The sequence below is a fragment of the Chelonoidis abingdonii genome, chromosome 2 (assembly GCF_003597395.2).
Source record: "Chelonoidis abingdonii isolate Lonesome George chromosome 2, CheloAbing_2.0, whole genome shotgun sequence".
Lineage (NCBI taxonomy): Eukaryota > Metazoa > Chordata > Testudines > Testudinidae > Chelonoidis > Chelonoidis abingdonii.
In genome coordinates this window covers 263,251,216-263,277,298 of record NC_133770.1, presented here as the reverse complement: position 1 = coordinate 263,277,298, position 26,083 = coordinate 263,251,216, and the positions used below count along the sequence as shown (strand labels likewise).

At 44.3% G+C, this 26,083-nt stretch overlaps 1 protein-coding gene across 1 annotated transcript in view; it reads left to right on the top strand.

The window, feature by feature from the left end:
• SNX31 (sorting nexin 31) overlaps positions 1 to 7,776 on the top strand; it is a 76,759-nt gene extending 68,983 nt beyond the window's left edge. The window contains exons 13-14 of the mRNA XM_075063136.1: positions 1,390 to 1,443; positions 7,605 to 7,776. Coding sequence (XP_074919237.1) covers positions 1,390 to 1,443; positions 7,605 to 7,700 — 150 coding nt within the window. The 3' untranslated portion in view covers positions 7,701 to 7,776. The remainder of the gene's footprint in view (positions 1 to 1,389; positions 1,444 to 7,604) is intronic.
• Positions 7,777 to 26,083: the final 18,307 nt, after the last annotated feature.

Below are 26,083 nucleotides of genomic sequence, written 5' to 3'. Positions count from 1 at the left end.
AGTGCAAATGGCGCAGGCCTGGAGATAAAGAGCACAGCTTGCAAGCACTCAGAACAAAACAGTCACCATACACAGTAGAAGTACATCCAGACAGCGAGTCAAAATGAATTGAAGACCCTGGACAGCACCCTGACCATTACATGATCCATACCTACGGCTAATATATTCACGCAGTGCAGAACGCTATACACCATTAGATGAAGCCACTACTAGCAGCAGGCTCCCCATCCTCAAACATGCTAACACAGAAAAGGACAGGCATCAGAAAGACCCCGCAAGGGAACAGACCGTCCCCCTACGCCAATAACCGCCTCCCAACATGAAAGCCTATCAGGTACATTAACCCCAAGCTACAAGGACTCTAGAGGCACAGTACAGAGCACCAGCCAGAAGGGCATGGAATAACAACCAGAGGCTGAAACACCAGTTGCTCATAAAGAGCAGCACCACAAGACTCAAGGTCTAGACAGACAATCTGAGCACAGCCTGAATGACTACAAGAAAGCTACCCACTCATATCCGCACACGTGAGCTGGAAGGTCGGCACTAACAAAGTCACAGACACTAAGACTTCTCAAGAAGGGGCTGTGACTCCTAAGCTGGGTGAGTGGCTCCAACAGATCCCAGGAACACCATCAGAGCTCTCTGTCCAGAAGAGTGCAGTGCTAGGAACAGCTAAGATACTGTGCAGAACCCTCAAACTCCCAGGCCTCTGGTAGAGGAGCCGAGGTTGAGGAAGACACATACCACCCATAGGGGTGAGAGGGGAATTTTATATATAAAATCTCCTTGACCAAATTAATCTTTAATTTTATACTTACCCCACAATAGGTGTTTCTGTGGTTGTCTTAGCTATAGTGACTGAGTGCTAAATGTCAATACTTTTGCTAATATTCTGAAATTTGACAGTATTGTAGAACAGCTGTTATGTTCAATTCTTTTTCTTTAAGAAGTGAAAGGAAGAGAATGCATGTGGGCTGCCGGGTTAGTACTTGGATTATGATATCGCCATGCTCATTAAAGTGAACAGGAAGGCAACAAATGACTTCCATGTTCTGTTTTAAGCAATTAATAAACTAACATTGGGTAAATGGAACTGGAGACCAATTTGAAACTGATTTAATCTTTAAACCCTAAGTTATTTGTAGTAGAGAGATGCTAACATTTTAAATGTGGCAGTGATGGCTAATTTTCAGATGCTGCTGCTACTACTATTTAGTAGCTATAGTGATTTTGAACCGAATTAAGGACTTGTAAATAAATGAACTAATGCCCTACTGTTGCTCCTATTGGATTCAATGGAAACTGGGCCAGGCCCAGTGTGGTTTGTCTGTATACTTGTTTTCTTTGAGTTTACTGTATTTTAAATTTCATTACTCTGTGTAGCAGATTGAGATGCCTGAATCCCTGAAGAGTGAAAAATCCAGCGTCCAACAAAGTCAGGTCAGTGAGTGAGTGTGACATACCAAGGTACAATCCACACTGAGGCCAGGTCTGTGCTACAGACTTATATCGGTATAACTACGTTGCTCAGCAGTATGAAAAAGCCACACCTTTGAGTGACATCGTTATACCAACCTAACCGCCTGTGTAGACTGCACTGTGGTGACAGGAGATCTTCTCCCATCAACATAGCTCCCACCTCTTGGAGAGGTGGATTAACTGTGTCAACAAGAGAAGCTCTCATGTAGGCATAGGAGCATCTTCACTAAAGTGCGACAGCGAGCAGCACAGGTGCAGTGCTGTATGTGAAGACAAGCCTGAGTAGCTGTCTTCCCTACCTAGGCGTACCTATTATAGTGCCTTGCTGCTGTAGCCTCCAACCTGGACTGCTCACAAACAGCCTCCAGCTGTGACTCCCATCTCTGGCTGTGTGTTCTGCAGACAGCTAGCCACACCTTTGCTCTTACTAGCTATAGTTATGCTGCAGGGTGACCTGAACATATCCCCAGTCTGAGATCGTCCCTCTGAAATGTATGTTTGTACTGCCCAGCCCTCTCCTGGATAGCACAACTATATTAAGTCTCTTAAGGAAATAATATGCCAGTTTATCATTTTAAATAGTTATCCAAACACTTCAATTTAAAAACACTGTTTTAGATAAAATAAAACAATCTTATTAACTACAAAGAAATTTTAAGTGAGTATAAGTAATAAGGCATAAAAGTCAGAGATGATTATAAGAAAAATAATGAGAAACTGCTTACTGGTGCCTAATTTAACAAATTATATTAGATTCAAGCAAAGTTTGTCACCGTATGCTCCAGCAGATTACTGGTCAAACTCTCAGGTCAGGACCCTCCCTTCCCACCCAAGTCCAATGGCTGTTTTCCTTTGTCATGTTACGTGCAACCAGGCACACATGAGAGAGAAGGGGTGTTTGCCCCTTCTTTTTATAGTCATAGAATATCAAGGTTGGAAGGGACCTCAGGAGGTCATCTAGTCCAACCCCCTGCTCAAAGGGGGACCAGTCCCCAGACAGATTTTTCCCCAGATTCCTACATGGCCCTCTTTAGGATTGAATTCACAACCCTGGGTTTAGCAGGCCAATACTCAAACTACTGAGCTATCCCTCCGTCCCCCACTTTGAGAAGTGTTTGAAGCTGGGAGCAAGGTGACAGGCAGTCTGCGTGGAAGGAAACTCCATGCTCTTTCTTTCCTAAGATGTAGATTTTTCCCTCCGCCCCTGCCCCCCCCCCGCTTTCCTGCCAAAGAATGACCACTTAGTAGGTAATGGTCTATCAGCTTTGTTTACACCTGGCTGAGGCATCAGCTTGCCCTTTGTCTCTGAGGAACTGGTTTGGCCAAACCCCAGACTTATCTGGAAAACATATTTTTAGTCATGATCTCAACTTATGTTTGTAAGGTCACATATAACGCTGCTACATGCATTTTGCCACATTATTGATCAGCAAATTGAGTTTTTAAATGATACTTCACAAGGCATACCTTGTACAAACAATAATGTAGGATGTGAATACAGGTATATTCTATCAAAATGAGAAATTGTGTAAATGAAACATAATTGCAAACAGCTTTGCTTGTTAACGCTGTTTGAGCAGACCGTTGGGTTCCTTACCTGGGCAGACTCCCATTGAGTTCAGTGGAAATATAACTGACTAAAAGTCAGAGCTAGACAAATACGGGAATTGAATCTTGTTTAAATAAAAACGCTAATTTGCTTTGATGGATTTAATGGCACCCCACACCGCACCCGTGTATTTGGGGGCGGAGGCGAGGGGTTTGGGTTTTGTTTTTTTGCTTTTTGCAAATATTTGCATGAGTAGAAATATTTTGTTTGCAAGAATGTTTGTGAAAAACAAAAGTTCACACTTGTCTATATGTGTGTATCCATTGGCAAATGTTTGTGCAAGTTATATACTCAAACAACTAGTTCACTAGGATTATTTGTTCACGTAGTATTGTTTCTGTTCTCTGATTGGATAACTCCCAATCAAGTAAAGAGAATTCAAGAAAGTTTCAGTCACATAGAGCATATAACAAATTACAAGTAGCAATTGCTCAAAGCATCATTCATGGCTAATGCTTCTTGAGTACTTATTGGCTAAAATATGTTCACTTAAACCAATAGTTGAATAAGATCCAAACATGAAAATTGAAAGGTAACATATCTAAACCTAATAAAAAAGTCCTTTTTATACAATGTAAAGTTAACCTATGGAACCCATTGCCACATGATAATAAGACCAAGAGAAAAATTGATGTATAAGGGCTATAAACCAACCACTAAATGTGCTGAAATTAGGAAGTAATTTTCCTCCAGGAGCAAATTATTCAATGATTGTCTGTTGTGAGGTTTCTTGTCCCTTTCCTCCGAGGTATCTGATAGTGGTCACTGTTAGAAACAGGTTACTGGACTAGAGGGACCAGTATTGCAATTCCTATGTAAAAATCCACATCCGTTTGCAGATAACTTGTCAATGGAGAAAGGGAACTAAATTGTCTGAATAGGTTGTTCACTGTCAATTGTTCACCTAATGCTTGTAATGATTAAAAAAGGACCCTAGAATTTGAGCCAATAGCCTCGTCTGGTGCATCATTAGAGGTGAGAGTTTTTGCACTTCTTTTTCTCAGTTGTGTGGAATGGCCATTTGAGAGACATCTCTTCTGATTCTAACATACTTCTCATACAGCCTACTTTATTAGCATTGGTAACACATATAGTGACATTTACTCCAGTACAGAGGTCCACACAAGACCCTGTACAAAAGATTTAAATGAGGGTTAAGAGGTGAATATTATCTTGAGGGCTCTCTGTACTGCAGTGAATGTCACCCATAGTGAATTCTAAAAAGAAAACTGTTCACTTATGCTAGATCCAAGTGCTTGCTTGAGCTGATTTTTATCTACAATATTAGCCTTTTTATTGAATCTTTACATGAGATGCTGATACTTTCTGTCTAGACTTCAAAATCCTTTCTCTAAGCTATAAGACCATTAGTGGGGTAAGTCTTCAGTCTTTATTTCTGTTTTTAAGACACCAGATTTAATTTGCAGTGTAAATATTCTGTAATAATAACAACCTGAGGGAGGAGGGAGTTGATTGTTGGACAGCGCCCGTCTGTGGAATGCACTGTCGCATTATCAAAAATGCAGATAATAAAGATTTCATTTGATTCAATCTTATTCTGTTGAACCTCTTAAAACCTCCTACATATCTCAATGGTAAGGTTCTTGAGGCCTCCCTACCCCACCGCCCTTGTTGAAGCCTTAATATCACTTGGTAAGATACTTGAAAAACCTTGCATAAAAATGACTCTTTCCCTAATAGGTTTTTTAGGTTAAAGAGAGAGTTGCTTGGGCTGCCTCTATTTACTCTCACCACTACCATGTTGATCAAACACTTTGCTGATCTTCCTTCTAGCCCAGGCAGGGCTTAAATTCTCAGAGCATTTTCTGGAGCCCCAGGGTTTGGGGCTTCTGACCTGTGGATTTGAAAATATTTACCAGAGCTCCACTCCAGACAGCTCCAGCTGAATTTAACCCCTTTGCCCAGGAGGGATGGATGTTTAATGAACCACTCTCTCAGTGTTTACCCAAAGGAATTTCTAGAGAACTATTTCTGGGTATTTTTTGTCTACTCGTGGGAACAAGAAACCTGGCCTTCATTTTTCTTGCTGCCTCATGAATGCTACTATTAGGCCACCAAGATAGCCCATAAAGAGTCTCTGTTTTGTAGATTATCCAGTACAGCTATAAAAATTAATAGGAAGTTGAAGAATCATCCGCTGGATGGAAATAAAAACAATGGTTGACAGGCAGTATATAGGCAGTCCATAAGTACAGTGAGGCCATGTTATGGAATGTTCGAACATCTAGACAAGTTTAGAATGACTGAAGGTATGTGTACACTACAAACCTAAGTCAACCTATATTAGGTCAGCTTACAGCTACTGCAGTAATTACTGCAGTGGTGCATGTCCACACTACTCTTCTTGGGTTGGGGGTGTCTCCCCTCACCAGGAGCACTTCCTCCAACCTAAGAGAGGCAGTGTGGGAGCTCAGAGCCCGGTCCCTCAGCTCTGTTGGCAACTCTCTGCCAGGAGCCTGGCAACCCTACTGGCTCATGGGCTCCCAACAGGCTGTCCCCCCCCACCTCCGTTCCCCACCGACAAGACCACCAATGGGAGGCACGCAATGTCTGTGTAGACACTGCATTGCCTGATTACACCGACATAAGCCTTACACCTCTTGTGGAGGAGGAGTAATTATTTTGGTGTAGTAGGGCACACCCAAGACACACACAAAAAAAAACTATGCTCTAAATTCTCCAGATATAAACAGTAATCTACAAATACATATCACATTAGTGTAGAGGCAGGCTCATGTTAAATGCAGACTTAGACACTAGAGAAATTGGGTGACATTGTAGTGGGAGAGTTTGGGGTAGCATCTACCACCTGTTGGAAGAGGTCTCTTCTCCCAACTAAAAGCTTAAAACAATGATGGCTCTTTGAGGACAGAAGAAGAGCAGAATGCAATGCATTCACAGTGGTTGGATATAAATAATTACCATATGTAGGCCCCAGTCCTGCAAACTCTTTCCCACTGTGATGGATTCCCCAGGGTGCAACTTGGAACTGGGGTACTGCAGAGCTGTCTGTCTTACCAATCTGAGCTCCATCTCACACTATGATGCTGTGACAAGCTGCAAATCCCTCCAGATCCTGCACTCACGCAGCCATCCACAGGCAGGGACATACCCAGCTGAGTTACATGAATGCTTCTGCCAGCCACTCATGAACTAACAATAGAGAGGCACTAGCCAACTCTCCCCAGCCTAGGAACCTAGAGCTGTACCATTTTGCCTTGGTCAGAAGCCTGACCAGTGTAAGTTTATTCCCCAGTCCATTCCTCCCTCATTGTGGAGAGGATGGCATAAGCCCTTGTTCCTGAGCAGTTTTCCCCTGTACTTCAAGTAACACACTGTTTTAGGTAAAATATATAAAACAGATTTATTAACTAAAGATAGATAGATTTTAAGTGATTATAAATTGTAAGAATTCAGATCAAAGTTGGTTACATAAGAAATAAAAAGTAAAATCACAATCTGAGTTCTATATACTAGACAGGATTTGAATCAAGCAGGGTCTCACCCTGATAGACAATACAAGCTGGTCACAGATCTTCCATACACAGGCTGGAAACTCCCTTCAACCTGGGACCACCTTCCCAGTTCAGTCTTTGTTCTCCGGACGTACTGCCAGGTGTTGAGTTGTGCGGGGAGTGAGGCCAAATGATGATGTCACTTCCCCCTTTTATAGCTTCGTCTAGATTGCTGGAAAGATCCTTTGCTATGATGTGAGTCAAGCAATGTCCATTGTGTATGTGCTATCTCCGAGAGGTTTCCATTTTATACAGTTCCTGGGTAATCCTTGTGAGTGTGTATATTCCTCTTAATGGGCCATCATCAGTTTCTGGCTGAACCAGTGTTGTACCCGAAGGACTGGTTGTGCGTGTCTCCAACCTCACAACATATTTCAGTAACATACATACAGCAAAACTTCATAACCCACATACAATGATAGCACATACAGTGTAACAGGATATTAATGTTCAACAGATTAAGACTTTTAAAAGATACCTCACAAAGCATACTTTTACAGAACATCAAAATTATATCACCATGGTAAATACGGGGGTTTCAGAGTGTTGCCTTGGGGTACAGAGTGTCACACCCACATCTCTAACTTAAAGCATGCTAGTATTCCTACTCACTTAACTTTAGTATGTGAGCAATTTTATTTAAGCACATACTTGTAAGTATTTGCTGGATTGTGACATTATTATTCAGGCATAACACCAATAAAAAGCAGCCCCAAATGTCCCAATTTGTCCCATCATTAGAGCACTGAAATAAAAATTACTAACATTACAGTTTCCTGCTCCAATAAGCAATTATCTGTCTCCTAAATGCTGACTTAGAAGTGCCATCCATTGCATCAATAAAATTGGATAATGTCTGCTAAACTTTTTTTAGTTGCATTAATGTTCATACTTCTCGCTAAATGTCTATTGGTTTTTTTGGTTACTGTGATATGTGTGCTCTTACTGTATTTAACTATGTATTTGTTTCTCTGCAGATAGCTCACTCTGGTTTTATACCAAGAAAAAGGATTTTGGTTAAACCAAATAAAGAGGATGGTGTTTTTGACAAGATAAGAGAGGAAGATCTGTGATAGATTATTTAGAACTGCCTATAAAAATATGTTGCAAAGTATCAATTAAATTAAAATAGTCTTCAATTTAACAATACCTTATACATTTTTCTAATTCCTTGACAATTATAACATTCTTGATCTTGTAGTTTTAAGATCCAGTTAACCACTCCCTGGAGTTGGAACTTGCTACAAATTTGAAGAAAAAGTGAAGACAGGGCAACATAAAAATATCTTACATTTCATATATAAGTGTATTTTTATAACTGAAATTAAAAAAAATTTGAAATAGAAAACAGTCTACTGAAATGTTAGAGCTGGAGAATTTTTTAATTAGATGAGGGCTGGTTTAAATATTGTGACAGTGGTTGAGTGCAGCTCAGTGTTGCCATCTCTGGATTATCTGGGAAGTCCACCCATTTCCCTTGTGTCACATCTTGCCATGATCATTTATGCTTTTACTTATCAAGGGCAGTGAGCCTGCTACAATGCCCCCATGCTTCTAACTGAGCTTCATTTGCTGCTGATCTGGAGACTGCATCCCTTGCTGAATGCAGCTTTTAATGTACTTCCTGGTATAAGAGCAAGGGAATCAATTATGCCTATTAACCCACACAATGGAATCTACATTGGCTGCTGATACACCTAAGAACATATTTAAAGGTCTTAGGACTTGTCTACACAGGGAATTCATGGGGAAGTTAGTGCAATTATGGTGTGAATTAGTGCAGTTAGAGTGTGAATTTAAAGCACAATAGCTATTTTTCACTAGCTATTCTGGGTCTCTTTCCCTGTGTAGACAAGCCCTTAAGTGTTCATATATAAAGTCCTTCAAAATGTACCGGTAATCTCTAAAATGATGAGTCCATGCCCAGCCATTATGCTGAGGCTGTTCTTGGTCCCCGATTTCAGCCAGGACCAAGCTACAGGGAGAACTTTGAGTCGAGGCACCCTGGGTTGTAAGAACTACTGAGAGGGACGTTCCTTGGCAGCCTCTAGGGCACACTGCAAACCCTGCAAATTTCAACTGGCCAATCTTGACCAGTTTTTGATCCCTATATTTTACACAAGCTAGTGGGGTGGATACTGTGAGGACTGTCAGGAATCCTTCTGTGCCTGCTTGCAGGGTTCTGACTGAACATGAAGTTGGGCTGGATGATTCTTCTGACCATGTGTTGTGTTTGTGCATGCTTTGTAGTATGGTGTGCAGATACCTTATGATAGACAAAAATACAGCACATTGTGCAGTTTATAGGTGATCTGCAAAATTTAAAGAATACCTTTCTGGAAGATGCTGAATGCCACAAAAAAGGCCCTCTCCTGCACAGGCTCTCCTGCAATTTCAGTGGTAGGGCATACAGGATTGGTTCCAAAGAGCAGAAGAGGCATTTCAGGATGTTAGTAACTTAAACTTACTCAGCATAGACTGGCATACAATCCCCTTAATGCAATAAGGAAAATCCAATTGTTTTTAAATATCTTGTTATGCTTTTATACGCAGAAAGCTGCCGTTTAAAAAAAAAATGCAAGTTGCTTCTCCCCTACAGGCAGCCTGCAAGCTCTAGCCTTGGTTTGTAAGGCAGACTAGCAGAAAGCATGTTTCATTGATGTCACATTGGGCAGAAACTAGCAATCATAGGAGGAAGGTGTCTGGACTGAATGAATTTACAGAAGGAGGGGTGCTAGAGACAAGGTTAATAAGACATGGTGTCTCTTAAAACTTTTATTAGGTATGTGACCTGGCTGGGTGTATCTTGAATTACTCTATATGTAAATGAGTCTTTCATGTGAACTATGTATTCAGCTGAATATCAGAAGGTGTAGAGAGACAAGCTGAAAGTGGTTGATCCATCATTTGACCTATCTCCTTCTCTCTTTAAAAGACAGGCATATCTGTGAGTGATCTTGAAAAAGGAGCTGGGAGCCAAGAATGTCTGAATTCTGATCTCTGTTGTATCTCTGGCCTTGGGCAAGTCACATGACCAATTATGCCCACTTTACTGATGGAGAAACTTAAGCAAATACTTATCTGTCTCACAGAGGTATGGTGGCGACTAATTAGAGAGTCTCTCAACTTAAATCACACTTTCATCTGAGTTTTTACCCACTGTCACAATGTAAACTAATAGGCCAGTGCCCTAGCCAATATATCAAATAAAGCTGCCGTCCAAGCAGAATTTCAATCCCTTTTTTCAAGGTTTTCTTTGTTCAGCAAAACAGTTCAGTGTCAGCTCAATACAAATCTCTAATAGGCTTCATAGTTCCTTCCTGAAATCCAGAAACTGCTGCCTGACCTTTTCTAAAGCCTCTCCCCACTAAGACTTCTATCTCTGCTCCCTGCAGGGATCTCTTACCAGTAGAGCACTGCACAGATACAGAATTTGTATTTGCATCCATCTGCGATCCACAAACATGGGCCACGGATATAAAGTGGATATCCACAGATTTGCAGGGCTCTATATAAAATTTGGATCCCATCAGCAAATGTGGTCCATGGATATGAAGCAGATACAGGGCAGTATGTCACGCACAGACACCCCATCACTGTGTGATTAATATTACTATACCTGTGAAAGAATAGAAGGAAATATTTCCCATTTTTCAACTTTAGTTTGTATGTTGTCTTGTTGTTACACTAATAGTCATTTCCCCTGTTTGGGCCTTTCTGTGACCCTAAGCACCCTTGTACTCACACCTTACATATGATTGTAATAATCTTTGTACAAAATATACCTCATAGGCATCATTTGAAAACTTCTAATTCACTGGTCAATAATATCATGGTAAAATGTATGTAGCAATATTATATGTAAAGCTATGAAATCCCCTGTATGATTTTATTAGCACACGTTCAAAACCACACAGCCCTGCCCAACCAAACAGCCCTGCACGATTTACATATAAGAAGTAAACTGGGTCCTTGAGACCTCAGGGAGAGGAGATGGCAGGAGACAAAGCAAACACAGGTGAGAAGAAAGAGCATAGAGCCTCCTTCCCACCAGACTCTATGTTGTCTCCTTTACTGTTTGAATAAACTTTGCTGTGAGGGGTAACCCTCAGGAGAATCCACTTGAACTGGACTATAAAAGAAAGGTGGTTGTAACTGTTGGTCTCAAGATATTAGAGAGACAAGGTGGGTGAGGAAAAATTAGCATAGGGAAATAGGTTTTACTTTGTGTAATGACCCATCCACTCCCAGTCTTTATTCCAACCTAATTTAATGGTGTCAGGTTTGCAAATTAATTCCAATTCTGAGGTATCTTTTATTGGACCAACTTCTGTTGGTGAGAGAGAGAAGCTTTCGAGGTTACACAGAGTTCTTCAAGTCTGAAAAACTTACTCATAGTGTCATATTTTGCATTTAGCTGCGACACTCTAAGTTTCCTAAACCTGAAGAGGAGTTTGGTGTAAGCTCAAAAGCTTGTCTATATCTCTCACCAACAGAAGTTGGTCCAATAAAAAAATACTACCTCATCCTGAGAAACTGCAGAATTGGAATTAATTTGCAAACTTGACGCCATTAAATTAGGTTGGAATAAAGACTGGGAGTTGATGGGTCATTACACAAAGTAAAACCTATTTCCCTATGCTAATTTTTTCCCCTCCTGTTACACCTTCTTGTCAACTGTTGGAAGGGCCATCCTGATTATCACTACAGAAGTTTTGTTTTTTTTCTCCTGCTGATAATAGCCCACCTTAACCGATTACTCTCATTATAGTTAGTATGGCAACACTCATTTTTTCATGTCCTCTTGTGGGTGTATATATATCTTCCTACTGTATTTTCTACTGCATGCATCCGTGGGTTTTAGCCTACAAAAGCTTATGCTCAAATAAATGTGTTAGTCTCTAAGGTGCCACAAGTACACCTTATTCTTTAAACTAGGAAAATGTCTCTGTAAAATCACAAAATTTGGTAGCGGGATTCAGGAACAGGGCAGTACTTCACAAATGACGTGGATGTTGATCTAGTCAGTTTTTAAAAATGGGTTAACAGTTTGAAGTGCTTTACAACACTTTCATGTGCTCAACTCAGTAAGCTTAGCTCTTTTAGTGATTTCAGCTTGTAGTAGGGGAGCCCTGGCGCTGGTGCACCATTGGCGCAACGTGAATTCAGCTCAGCAGCCTCTAGATGGACTCCTAATGGAATCAAAATTAGCTCTGCTCTTCAACAGTGGAGAAAGGAGGATGTGCAATTGGTGTTCCAGGCCCTCAGAAGGGGGAAAAGGAGAGATGGTTGACCAGTACACATGCCTCGAGTCAAGATGCCAGAGGCCGAGGAATGGATAATAGATATTTAAAAGTAACGCGGTTAAATCCCCTCCTTTAAATTGATGGAGTTTTTCCCCAAGCCCCCCCCCAAGCCGCCCAATTTAAAATGCCCTGGGAGCCCTGTTTTTTTCCTTGGGTGCCCCCCCCGAATTTTCCCAGCCCAGGAATACCCAAAGGCCCTACAGGGAAGATAACACCTTTGGGAGGTCCCAAGGCCCACCCTGGGGGTTTCTATGTTTTTTAAAGAGAACTTTGTTTGCAGGATCTTCAGAAGTCGGACTACTACCCCAGATCCCTTCAGAAGAATATAAGAGATAGACAATGGCCTTTCAGCTGCCCATTAGGTTTTATTCTAGTTGCGACACGCATCCCCAACAGAGGATTCTGGAGGCACCTGCCACAACATTCAGCGTCTTAGAAATGGAGAAAGTTGTGGGAGAATGTGAAATTAACTGAGCAAGTGTTAGTTTAATTTGGATGACCTGATTGTGTTTGGAAAGACCTGAGGAGGAAGCGAAATGAGAGAGAAGGAACTTCTTCAGTGCGCCGATAGGTTGAGGACATATGGTTTAAGTTTCAATTGACAAAATGCCATTCGTGCATGGACCTTGTGAAGTATTGGGTTCACATCGGTCCATAGCAGGCGTGTGAGTACCTCGACCACCATATCAAAACCAGATAACTACTTGGCAGCGAACACAATGGAGACATATCCAAGCAACTGGACCACGAGACACTCAAGACCTTCCCTTGCGGTTAGTGGCCTACTACCAACACGATTTGGTGAAAAACTATGACTACAATTTCGGTAAACCCTCAATGATCTACAGGGGATATCATTCGCAAGAACAAGTTAAGGCAGACAACGTTATCCGTTGCAGAGACTATGGCCCCTTCGAACCTATTGGGCCGGCTGGTGATGAGAGATGTGAAGGCTTTCGAGAGATATTACTTGCCTAAACTCATGCCCCAGTCCCTAGTTTTAGCTGAACCGCAGAGTCTATTTACTTGCATACTGATGCAATTTGGGAGGGTCTGGAGCAGTAACTTGTAACCAGGAGGTGGAAGGCAAGTGTAAACCTGTAACCTTTGCAGCGAGCGGATATGTATAATAGGAAACCTATCCCATCCACAAGACCTCGGTTCTTGCCTGAAATGAGCCAGCACTGAGAAATTATTAGACTACCGGGCTGTAGGTGCTCACTCCAGGTGTGGACAGACAACAACTCCACGACTTATGTGGAGACAAGTGCCTACAAACGAGGAAATAACACGCGGCAAGAGATGCGGTGCCATCCCAAGCTTTGGCTTAGTCTTGACTTGCCCAGCAGTCCACTAGGCCACCAAGGGAGAACAACCACAGCAAAAGTGTAACCATGCTACATCTCAGCTAGGTCACAGGAAGTTGCGTGATATGCTCTCACTCCATCCGTAGGATATTGCAGGTTAGAGTCGCCCGGAGAGCGCGAGGCCCATAAGCCGTTCATGGATGTGTGCCCCTCAAGCTGACCCGCTCTTTGGGCCTGCTGAAAACCCAAGTTCCCTGCCTTCTTGCTTTCAGTGTAATTCTATATTTCTTTGGACCATATCTCCCTCTGCCCATGCCATTGTTGGCTGACTGCAGGAGCCCAGCTGCTAAAATGTTAGAACATTCGGTATACACTACCTAATGCCAAAATAGGGAGGGGCGAGGCCTCAAACAAGCTGCGGAGTTGACACTCACTCTAATCCCGAGTTAAACAACAACCATACAAAACTACTATGTGCAGCCAGAAGATGGAACCCAACACTGAACCAACTGATTCACGCAGTGCTCAAGTTTATTGGGGGGTTGGGGTGAAAAGCACCACATGCACCACGAGACCCTGTGCAAAAAAGCAAATAATCACTAGTGGCTGAACCGAAAACGAGTAATGGAGCTCAGTAAAGAGGTCGGCCTGGCGAATGATGACTTTGGAACATTTAGGGATCGAGAGGACCACACTGGACCTCTTCCTCTCCAGTATGGGTTCGAGTTGTCGCTCCTCTCTCCACCGGGATAAGCTGGAAAAATGGTCGCAGGAAAGTGAGACCCTGCACGAGTGTTCAAAGAAAACTCTGCCACAAAGCCATCTAGGCGCTGCATCATTCTCAGACACATCACCACACAAACCTCTGGAGCAGGTTGCATTGCACTATCTGTCTTGTCAGACTAATTATACAGAGAAGAGAAGCGCGCACTATAGGGAACATTCAAAAGGTAAGTGAACTAGAGACACGTTATACACGATATGCGCAGGCATATCACACATGATCAGAGGGTCTCTACTCTACCACGTCGCTCGAGGTTATCCGTTGGGAAAAATATTCTCATTTAATTATTGTTTGTATCTCCCTGACCCGGATAAGCAACTCGGATCAGGGAGAGACTTGAGAGATCACCTTCTGAGGAAGTGCTCGAAGGACAGCTAGGAAATTAAAAAAGATCGAGACATACGGAGTATTGGCCTCGCTTACTTGGATGGATATGAAACCTTACACTCACAATGTTGATCCTCAGCACAAAGAGGTTCAATCCGACCCTAATAGAATGTTAGTGGACTTGCGGCCAGAAGCAGAAGGCAACCTGGACCACACAGTTGCATTCCTGGGTCGCAAACACTGCCTACATTAATAGCACAAACGCCATTTGGGGGCTTTGTATGTTTGTCCATGGCCGCCACCCTCCCGCCCTCTATCTTTGTATTATGGGTTGGTGCAAGAATACCCCTTTTATTGGATAAACTTATAGACAAAAAAGAAGACAAGGCGCCCGCGAAGCATTAGGGTTTTTTATAATATTATTGTATAGGGTATATCATTGCAGTTGAGAGTGGTTTTTGTGTCTAATTTGGATTTTAGGGGATCCCCCCTGGCCAAATTTTTAAATCCCACGTTTCCTGGAGATTGTGGCCGGCTGGAATGGGCACAAAAGGCTCGCCCGTCCCCAGATCGATAGAGCTAATAAATGACGTGAGCGTTAAACAGCCTTAGGCGCCGTATGTTTACCAGAGCGTAGGACATTCGCGTACACACGAGGTCATTGTCACGATCGTCCTCTTGTTTCATTCTGGATTCCCCCAATGGCGGGGAAAGGGCTATCAGGGAGGGCTTCCCAAAAGGAACAAAAAGGCATGTCCAGGGTTGTGGTTTGTGTTTTCCACGCTAAGAACACGAATGCACGGAGTGCACCCATATTACTCTGATGTTCTGGGTGAGAACCAAGATTACCAATAGACCTGTGCTTGGTTAAGATGAATACCATATCCAAAACACTTATACTCCAGGTACATCTGAATTGGTTGAGTTAGACTGAAAGATGTATGCCATGAACGCCCCCTTTAATGCATACAGGTAAAAATCCCATTATTGTTTTTTTCTATTTTTTTTTAAACAAAATAAAAAATAATAAAAAAAATTTTTAAAAACAAATTTTTTAAAAAATGAACATTTTAAAATAAAACAAAAAAAAAAAAAAAAAAAAAAAAAATCGAGAACAAAACCTATTATTTAAAAAAAATATTTATTGAACAATAACCAAATAGAAGCTATTTAATTGAAAAAAAAAAGAATAAACAGTTTTTATTTTCCAAAAAATAACAGAAAAAAAAATAATAAAAAAAAAAAAAAAAAAAACAAAAAAAAAAAAAAAAAAAAAAACAAAAATTCTCCAAGCCCCCTATTTCGGTTTATGGTATAATGCTTATAGTAAGGCGGCCCGCAAGAACGCCGCCACAGGTGCAAAGTATGGCATAGCAAAACCATAAAAGCAATAGTCCCGATTACGAGAAAAACGATCCGGGATGCTTATCACTTAGCTACATCTGCAGCTGCGGAAGAACGCAGACCGCAACAAACATTGATATGAGCTAGTAGCGTCTGCAAAGCTACCAGCCAGGGGAACAGAGTCCTGCTGCGAATTTTGCGGTATGCTGGCAAAACACAAGAATAGCAGATGGAGAGCAATAACCTTTACTTGGTATAGAAAGCTAGGAGAGGATCCCAGGACAGACAAAGACCATGCATAGAAACCTTTTGCTTCCCTAGTGGGGGAATGGTAAGGCAACCTTACGAAGATGGGGCGCGCGAGCGAGAGACAGGGCAACTGGGCAGAATGAAGGGTGCTAGTAACCAAAGCTGCTTTCCAATGTGACAGGCCGGCCCTGCAGCTAACCACCCTACTCAAGCACATCTGGAGTAAGTCTGAGGAGAAGACACAACCATGGTGTATCCTGGATGAAGACAAGATCCACGCTCTCGATCAGCCCTGTCAACAAAAAGAAAGTCAACACTCCTCTTCTCGCGAGAGCCCACAAACCCCCTATGGCAGAAGTGTTTAGGCCATTATCTGCACACTACCTGAGCCACTGGTGGGGACACCCCACCAGTAAGTAGATTGACATACACAGGTTATTGGACAGTGGCGACATAACAGATGGCCACGCACCACTTCCCTGAGCAACCTCGACCCTCCAACTGTTAGAACTAGAAAAGTGCAGGGCCTATGCAGTACTCCGGAGGGACCTCACAGGAAACTTCCCATCCATCACTCAAGAGTATGTCCCCCCTACCAAGCAACAGAGATTCTCAATAGGCAGACAGGGTAATAAAGACAAAGTGAAAACGGTTTAACTTTACGATGCACGCTGCGGTGACTAGTAGGGAGCCAATAACTTAGCACACAGGTTTGTGGAAGCTAAAATGGGCTTACATGAAAGGCCTTGGAGGGCCAGTGAGTTGGTGTATGTTAATTTAAAGAAAGGAGGTCCATCGAGGGAATGTGATTTGGTCACCGATGACAAAATTCTCAGCTTGGGGGGAGGATGTAAGCAGAGTCAGTGAGCTTACCCTGACATCTGGTGGCAAATTAGGGAGTGTGGAAAGGAAATTCAGGTATTTGCATTGGCACACCCACCCCACCTAGCACAGGCCAACGGAAGCCTGGGATGGTTATTTTGAACAACTCTGGGATCCCATCAATTTCTTTGTATATTGGGGCAGAGGAATAAAGTGTTGTACACGCTGATATGTGCATGAGGAACATGATATTGTTATGACAGAGATTCTCAACATTCATTAACAGTAGTTCTTTACTGCGGTCTTTGCCTCTACGCAGCCCGGCCCAGACCCCTCCTAGCCCCCCTTGGTTTTGTTTAAGGCCAGGATCTACCAAGAACAGGCCATGTTTCCCTTATCATACCACCACCCCAGCCCTAACACTTGCTAGACAAAGGGACCATGGAGCCAAAACCCATGTGAAATGAGAGAGGTTGGGGGGATTGCGTGTGTGTACCTGATGGTATGGCCCCTTCTGTGGACGGCTGGAGTGGCTCACGGGTCAGCTGGAGGAGCGCAGCACAGCTGGTGTAGTGGAGCTGGTCGTGGTGAAGGCTGCAGCAGAACTCCACGGAGGGCAGGAGCAGTTGGCCCTGGCCCACGTAAGGTGCCCTTAACACCCTGTGTGGCCCTTGGCCCTGGCCCCCATTTCCAACCAGGCTGGGGGGTAAAACTCTGCAGATAACTTTGAACTCTGGGGTGGCACTGACCAGAGACTTTTGGGTTGTTGGACTTTGGGTGGTGATTAGATTTAAGACCCTAAGGGGAAAGGACATGCCAAACGTACTTGGAGGTGGGTGTTTTTTGCTTATGGTTTATGTTATATCCCGTTTGTGGTGTTTCTCCAACGTGATGCTGCATTGTTTCCCTCCTTTATTAAAAGGTTTTGCTACACTCAGACTCCGTGCTTGCGCGTGGGGAAGTATTACCTCCTAGAGGCGCCCGGGGGAGTGGTATGTAATTGTCCCAGGTCAGTGGGTGGGGCTCGAGCCGGTTTTGCATTGTGTTATTGAACGGAACCCCTGGATACTGAACTTGGCCCTTGTTGCTGCCAACTCAGAGTGGCAGAGGGTTACATTTTTGGGGCTTGTCCAGGATCCCGGGTCTACCCTCAAAGCACCTGTTGAGTGTTCCACTGTATTGGGAAACAATTGTTTATATTTTGAGGAAATACTGTTTGTATAATGGCTAATATGTCGGTTTGTGGGCCCCAGTCCTGCAGCCTCTAGCTCAGGGCGGCAGCTTCAGCCAATGATTGGGCAAAGCACTAGGGGATATATTGGAAAAGATTGTGATGGCCATGCTACGTCAAACTCTTGTCGTAAGTTAAGGTTATTTGCTGGGGAAGAGGAGTTTGAACCCTGGTTGGAGCATACCACTGAAATTGCTGGGGATGGGCCGTACCCCATGTAGAAAGTGAGCTGTCTAATAGAGGCCTTCAGTGGCGCAGCATTAGATGTAATTCGCACCCTGAAGCTCATTGACCCTGGGGTCGTGTGAAGGGCTGCCTAGGGCCTTGATAAATACCTTTGGGAGCGTAGAAGGCCCTGAAGACAGTTACTATAAATTCCTTAATTCCACAGCAAAGGGGGTGAGAAATTTCAGAGCTATATACAGGTTGGAGAACTGCTTCATAGAGCGTTATGAGGGAGCAGTGACTGCTGAGCAGATGGATCAGACCAGACAATGGCTCAAGTTGTAAGAGGACTCAGTATCAGAAACTGATTCTACTTCATCTCGATAAGAGAATGGCAGGAACGTTCCCCCATAGTCTCCCAGTGATAAAGGAGGTCAGGGAGAGGAGAAGGCAGGCTGCCAGCGAGTGTTGGGAAGCCCAAAAATTGAAACCAGCCAGCACAATCCATGCAAATGCCAGTGTCTACTGATGGTGAGCACCAAGGGAACTGCCAACAAAATGCAGGTCTGACGGAACGGATACTGAGCTGAAAAGCACCATGACCGAGCTAAGATTTCAGGAGATAAGGAGCTCAGACTGTGACGATGGAAGTCCAGTATCTAGAGCCACGTCCCACCCGGCGACGGAGGGAAGACAATATCTCTCTCTTATCTGGGTGGAAATGGGGGAGGGGCACACACAGGATGTTAAGGGGCACCTTATGTGGGCCAGGGCCAACTGCTCCGCCTCTTTGTGGAGTTGTGCTGCAGGCTTCACCACGACCAGCTCCACTCCACCAGCTGTGCTGCTCCTCCAGCCGACCCATGAGCCACTCCAGCCATCCCCGCAAACCGCTCCACTCTGCTCACTGTTCTGTGAGCTGCTCCAATATGCTGCAAACTGCTCCGCTCTGCCAACCACTTAGCAATAGATCTTCAGGCTCCCCCATTAGTTAACACAGCACTCAGTGATCTCAGCTCAGTAAGCTTAGCTCTTTTAGTGATTTCAGCTTGTAGTAGGGGAGCCCTGGCGCTGGTGCACCATTGGCACAACATGAATTCAGCTCAGCAGCCTCTAGATGGACTCCTAATGGAATCAAAATTAGCTCTACTCTTTAACAGCAGAGAGAGGAGGATGTGCAATTGGTGTTCCAGACCATCATAAGGGGCCCATCTCATCAGGTACACACACCAGTCCCCAACCTCTTTAATTTCAATGGGTTTTGGCTCCCATGTCCCTTGTCTAGCAAGTGCTACTTAATTGATATTGAGATATCTCTGTCATAAAGCAATATCATAGTTCCTCATTCACATAATCAGGGTGACAACACTTTATTCCTCCTGCCCCAATAACAAAGAAATTGGGGATCCCAGAGTTGTCAAAATAACCATCCCAGGCTACCGTGGGCTGTGCTAGGTGGGGTGGGTGTGCCAATGCAAATACCTGAATTTCCTTTCCACACTCCCCATAATTTGCCACCAGATGTCAGGGTAGAGCTCAGCCTGACTCTGCTCACATCTCAAAATAAAGGGCTTTTAATATCAATATCTGTATTCCTCCCCGACGAAGGGAGTAGCACTCAAATTGGTATTGCCATTTCAAATTAGGGTTAGTGTGGCCTCAATTCGATGGTATTAGTCTCCGGAAGCTATCCTACAGTGCACCATTGTGTCCGCTCTGGACAGCAATCTGAACTCAGATGCGCTGGCCAGGTAGATAGGAAAAGCCCCGCGAACTTTTGAATTTCATTTCCTGTTTGCACAGTGTGGAGAACTGATCAGCACAGGTGACCATGCAGTCCCAGAATCAAAAAAGAGCTCTGGCATGGGCCGTACGGGAGTTACTAAATCTGATCTCTGTATGGGGAGATGAATCTGTTCTATCGGAACTCCGTTGCAATAGACGAAATGCCAGAACATTTGAAAAAAATCTCCAAGGCCATGATGGACAGAAGCCACAACAGAGACTCAACACAGTGTTGCGTGAAACTAAGGAGCTGAGACAAGCATACCAGAAAGCCACAGAATCAAATGGACGCTCACGGAGGGAGGGGCGACTGACAACAGTAGCTATCCCACAGTTCCCGCAGTCTCCGAAAACTATTTGAATTCTTGGCTGAGCTCCCAATGCCTGAAGGGTCAAAAACATTGTCGCAGGTGGTTCAGGGTATATGTTGTCGGCCCCCCCACCTCCCTCCCTCCATAAAAGCAAAGGGAAAAAAATCCTCTCTCGACTTTTTTCAATGTCATCGTATGTCTACTGGATACTGCTGGCAGATGTGGTGCTGCAGTGCTACACAGCAGCATCCCCTTCCCTTCCCTTTGGCAGATGGTACAGTATGAGTGATATCTGTCATCGTCATCCCATGAGTGCTCCTGGCTAGCCTTGGTGAGGTCGGCCGGGGGTGCCTGGGCAAAAATGGGAATGACTCCAGCTCATTCTCTTCTTTAAGCTTTGTCTAATGGAGATTCACTTCTGCCTGGAATATCATAGCAGCTGGAGGCTGCTCTCCTCTCCCCGCTTTGATCTCTGCTTGCAGAGGCAATAAAGTCAGTGTTGTTTCAAATTCATGCATTCTTTATTACTTCATCACACAAATGGGAGGATAACTGCCATGGTAGCCCAGGAGGGATGGGGAGGAGGGAAGCAACAGGTGGCGTTGTTGCAGGGGCACCCCCTAGAATGGCATGCAGTTCATCATTTCTGCAGAATGTCTGGGGGTCTGACCCAGAGCGGCCATTTGCCTCTCTGGTTCTTTAGTAGGCTTGCCTGATATTCTAGGCAGGACTGATTCTCCCTTTAGACAAAACTTAAAGAAGAGAATGACCTGGGGAGTCATTCCCATTTTTGTCCATGCACCCCGCCGAACTCAACCAGGCCGCCAAGGACTACCCGTGATAGAAGCAGATGGTACAGTATGACTGGTAACCATCATTGTCAACTGCAAAGCAGCAGACAGTACAGTAAGCGGTAACTCTCTTGCTAACTTGCTGTGTAGCACTGCAGTACCGCGTCTGTTAGCAACATCTATTAGACATATGGTAACAGTGAAAAAGGCTGAACGGGCTCCATGGTTGCCATGCTATGGCATCTCCCAGATAATTCAGGGAAAAGGACGCGAAATGAATTGTTCTGCCGTTGCTTTCACAGAGGGAGGATTGACTGACAACATTTACCCATAACCACCCGCGACAAATTTTTGGCCCCATCAGGCATTGGTATCTCAACCCAGAATTCCAATGAGCGGAGGAGACTGTGGGAACTATGGGATAGCTACCCACAGTGCAACGCTCCGGAAGTCCACACTAGCCTCGGTACATAGACACACACTGCCGAATTAATGTGCTTAGTGTGGCTGTGTGCACTCAACTTTATACAATCTGTTTCCAAATATCGGTTTCTGTAAAATCGGAATAATCCTGTAGTTCAGACATACCCTTTGATTCCCATCAAATTGCAAGACCAGCCACGGTAGACTGACAGTAAACATTTAGAAATGTTAGTTTTATCATGCGGGCCTATAATAAATTCTAAAAAGGGCAGAATACACTTTAACCACTATATGATGTAGAGGAAAGAATTTCAAAAGTTTCACAACTTGCTCTTACGCCCCAACCACAGCATTTGTAGACCAGTCTAATCTGTAGGTGCACACTTTTATCATGGGAAAACTGACTATAAGATGAATGCCAAAGACTCTAGTAAATCTGTGACAGTAAGAGGAATTGGGTAACAAGTCCCTGTGAAATGGTCTGAACAAATTGTTATTCCATTGTAAAGAATCTGGTCAGAAAGTTTTGTGAAGAGAATAAAAAAATGCACTGTGAAAGAAGTAATTCAAAACAAAATGAAGATCAGACTAAGTATATGTAAGATATTATAACTAGTTCTCTGTGACGGAAAAGAATCTGTGACTGTTCAAAGAGAAACAGTGGCATCACTGGCAATTATTCTTATGCATGAAACCTATCTGGGATAGACTTTGTGTTCCTTAGGGTGCAGATGCTTGCACAGCCCCTATACATGCTGTACCTGTTCTATACACAGTGAAAACTTATAGCTCCAGGGCTGTCTGTGTGGCACCTTCGCCAGCACTATTTTTTTTTCAAGTGGCCTGAGACTAACTTCTTTTTAAAAGGTTGAATTATTACATTCTTAAGATCATTGTTTTAAAAATAAAACTGTACAAAGCCTTATTAAGAAACGTGAGTGGAAAGTGAGAATTACCAAAAGGAGAAGCACAAAAAAAACCCAACGCCTCACTATTTTATGCTAAATTAAGGCCAAAAAATAATGAATTATAAGTAAGGCTACAATTTTGTCATGGAGGTCGCAGAAGTCATGGTATTGTGACTTCCAAACACCTCCATGATTTCAGCACCTGCAGCAGAGAGCTGTGACGTGCCGCCATCACCTGAGGCAGCGGGCCCCCAAATAGTCAGCTGCCGCAGGCAGGGTGGGTAACCTGCACCTCCCAGCTACTGCGGCAGACGGGGACCCTCACATCTCCCTGCCAGCCATTGTGGCGAGGGATCTCCACAGCCCCTGGCTGTCATAATGCGGCAGGGGGACCCCCACAGCCTTCGGCAACCACAGGGGTAGAGGGTGTGACATTCCCTTGGTGTTATCAGGACCGATGATCTGCTAGGTCACTACAACCCTCGATTCTGGGAGCCAGTCCTACCCTACTCTGCTGTGAGAACTCCTAGCCTCTGGCATGTAAGCTGCTCCTTGGATTGTGCAACTGAATGACACTGGCCAATATCTCTGGTCCCAGACACAACCTTAGGAACCTCTGTCTTGCAGTGTCCAGTTATGCCCACTGGATGCTGCAAGCTTATATGACTTCATCAATTTAAAAAAGAAATTGATATGCGCCAGGCTTGTTATTCCAAGGGGAGTCTCTGACACACTTCAAACCAAAGTCGCTGCTTCAGGCAGAATAAACGAACAAATTTATTAACTGCAAAAGATATATTTTAAGTGATTATAAGTCAAAGCATAATAAGTCAATGACCTCTCGAGGTCCCTTCCAGTCCTAGAGTCTATGAATCTATGAATATGTCAGATTTGGTCAAATCAAACAAAAGCAAAATGCGTTCTAAGTTGATCTTAACATTTTCAATGCCCTTACAAACTTAGATGCTTCTCACCACAGGCTGGCTGGTTGCCCTTCAACCAGGCTCTCCCCTTTGATCAGCACTTCAGTCGCTTGGTGGTGGTGTCTGTAGATAGAAGTGGAAGAGAGAGAGAGAGAGCATGGCAAATATCTCTTCCTTTTATCATACTCTTTCTTCCCTCTTAGCTTTGCCCCCCCCCCGCCCCTTCAGGGTCAGGTGAGCATTACCCGATCGTAGTCCCTGACTGACCAAGGGAAGAGCGGTGACTCACTCGAGAGTCCAACAGATCCTTTTTTGCAGCCTAGGCCAGTGTCCTTTGTTCCTGTGAGGCTGGGCTAGGTTTGTCCCATACATGCCCTGATGAGGTGTGAACTGCCCCTCTGTTCCTGGAGAGCTTTGCCTGGGCTTGTGTTAAGCCATGAGGACACATTTTCAGCCTCATAACTATATACATGAAGTCAAGTATCAGAAGGGTAGCCATGTTGGTCTGGATCTGTAAAAACAGCAAAGAGTTCTGTGGCACCTTATAGACTAACAGACATATTGGAGCATGAGCTTTCATGGGTCAATACCCACTTCGTCGGACCCAACAAAGTGGGTATTTACCCACGAAAGTTCATGCTCCAATATGTCTGTTAATCTATACGGTGCCACAGGATTCTTTGCTGCTATACACATGAAATTACAACCTATAACATTACTATAAGATTACCATAACAGCAATGCTCAGTGCATCATGAGCCTTCTGAAGACACCCGACATGACAAACTTTGCATTGGATACCACACAATCATTTTATAAGGATGAACATGGCGGTGCAGGGTGTTCCCCTGAGGTACAGCCACAGGGGGACTCCTGCTGCTCCCCACTGTGGCAGTGTCAGGGGGATCTCCACAGCTCCCCTCGGCTACAAGAGGACCCTTGGAGCCACCAGGGGGATGCAGAGGGACCCCCGCAGCTCCCCACTGTGGTGGCATCAGGTATTCCTGCAGCTCCCCGCTGCTGGGGAGCGGGCAGGGTGACGCTGCAGCTTTCCACTGTTGGGGGGGATGGACGTCAGAGGGACTCTGGAGCTCTGAGCCCCCAAGTGTGGTGGAGGCCTCAGTGCTCCCAGCCACCTGCAGCTGCCCAGTCCTTTCCCATTTCATCATGCATATTTTTAGTAAAAGTCATGGACAGGTCACGGGCAATAAATAAAAATTCACGGAAGCCCACGACCTGTCCCTGACTTTTACTAAAAATATCCATGACAAAATCTTAGCCTTAATTATAAGGCACTATTAAAGCAGACATAAAGCTGGGAATGAGGGATTGTAGATGGATCACTTGATGATTACCTGTTCTGTTCATTCCCTCTGAAGCACCTGGCATTGGCCATTGTCGGAAGACAGGATACTGGTCTGACCCAATATGGCCATTTTTATGTTCTTATAAAACTAGTTTGTAGCTTCTGACAGCAGCCCTGAACAGTCCCAATGTCACTCTTCAGCATACTGGTGAAATACTTTTCACCTCATGTTAATTTCCAGCATACTGCCATGAGCAAACTAGCCAGCTTTTACAAGCAAGTTCAATATTGGCGTCACTTGTATTTTCTTTAAAGACAGCCATGTTGTAAAGAGGCTATTTCATTTCCTTTAGGAGATTTTAAAAAACTGCGGGCTAAAGAGCTGCATGATCATTAATTAGTAAGCTTACCGAGTTAATTTACAAACCTTACCCACATGGAAATAATTTCTTCTAATATAGCAAAGGCTGTTTGAGATGCAAGAGTTTTAAGTGTATAATATAACCACTTCTTTAGGCATTACTGAGATGAAATAAACCTTTACGTTAAATGCTGGCGCATTTTTCTAACTATTAGAGATCAGGTTGGACCTAATGCAGGGATGCACACCATCCCACATCCACAGACTGTGGGGTTCTTACTCTTTCCTCTGAGGCATCGGGTGTTGGCCACTGTTGGAGACAGGTTGCTGCATTGGATGGAGCTCTGGTCTGATCCATTGTGGCAGTTTCTATGTTCCTATGCTATGGCTAGTTGCTATCACTTCAAGACTGATGAGCTATTTCTGGTATTTTAAGGCAGGCATTGCCATGGTACCTGAATCCCTGAAGTTGTACATGAACACTGCAGACAGGAGATGTGATTGCAGCACCCCTAGACAGCCCTACCTGAGCTAGCTGTGAGTTGGAATAAGAAACATAGGGCTGCATGTGCTAGCTTAGCCCCCTGCCCTGGTCGCAGCCTGGCGTGGTGCCCACGTCCCCCTGCTCCTGCAAACAGGCTTTGCTGCTCGATCAAAGCTCGCTGGGGTTGGCTGCAGGGGTGCTAGAACAATGTTTATAGAGATGGTGCTGAAAGCCATTGAACCAAACTGCAAACCCTGTACATCAGAGATCACCAAACTGTGGGTTGTCTCCACTGGGGGGGCACAGCTGGGGCCCAGGCCAGCCCCCACAGGGCGTGGGGAAGGAGCGGCACCCAGCTCCGTTCCTGGCCCAGCCCCAGGCTCCCCGCTCAGGGATCCACTCCCAGCCAGTGCCAGGGGCCCCGACTGCCAGCTGTTCCTGGAGATCTGTTCCCACAGCCCTGCTCCCAGCCTTGGCTCCGTGGGGCAGGGAGGGGATGGTTGACCGGATAAGGGGAGACCACTGCTGTACAGTGTTTTCCCCAGGAATTGAAATTAAGGGGGTGTTGGAATATTCAGGGAGGGTGAAGGCTGATGAGGGTTGAGACCATGAGGGCAAAGTTGGGCTGT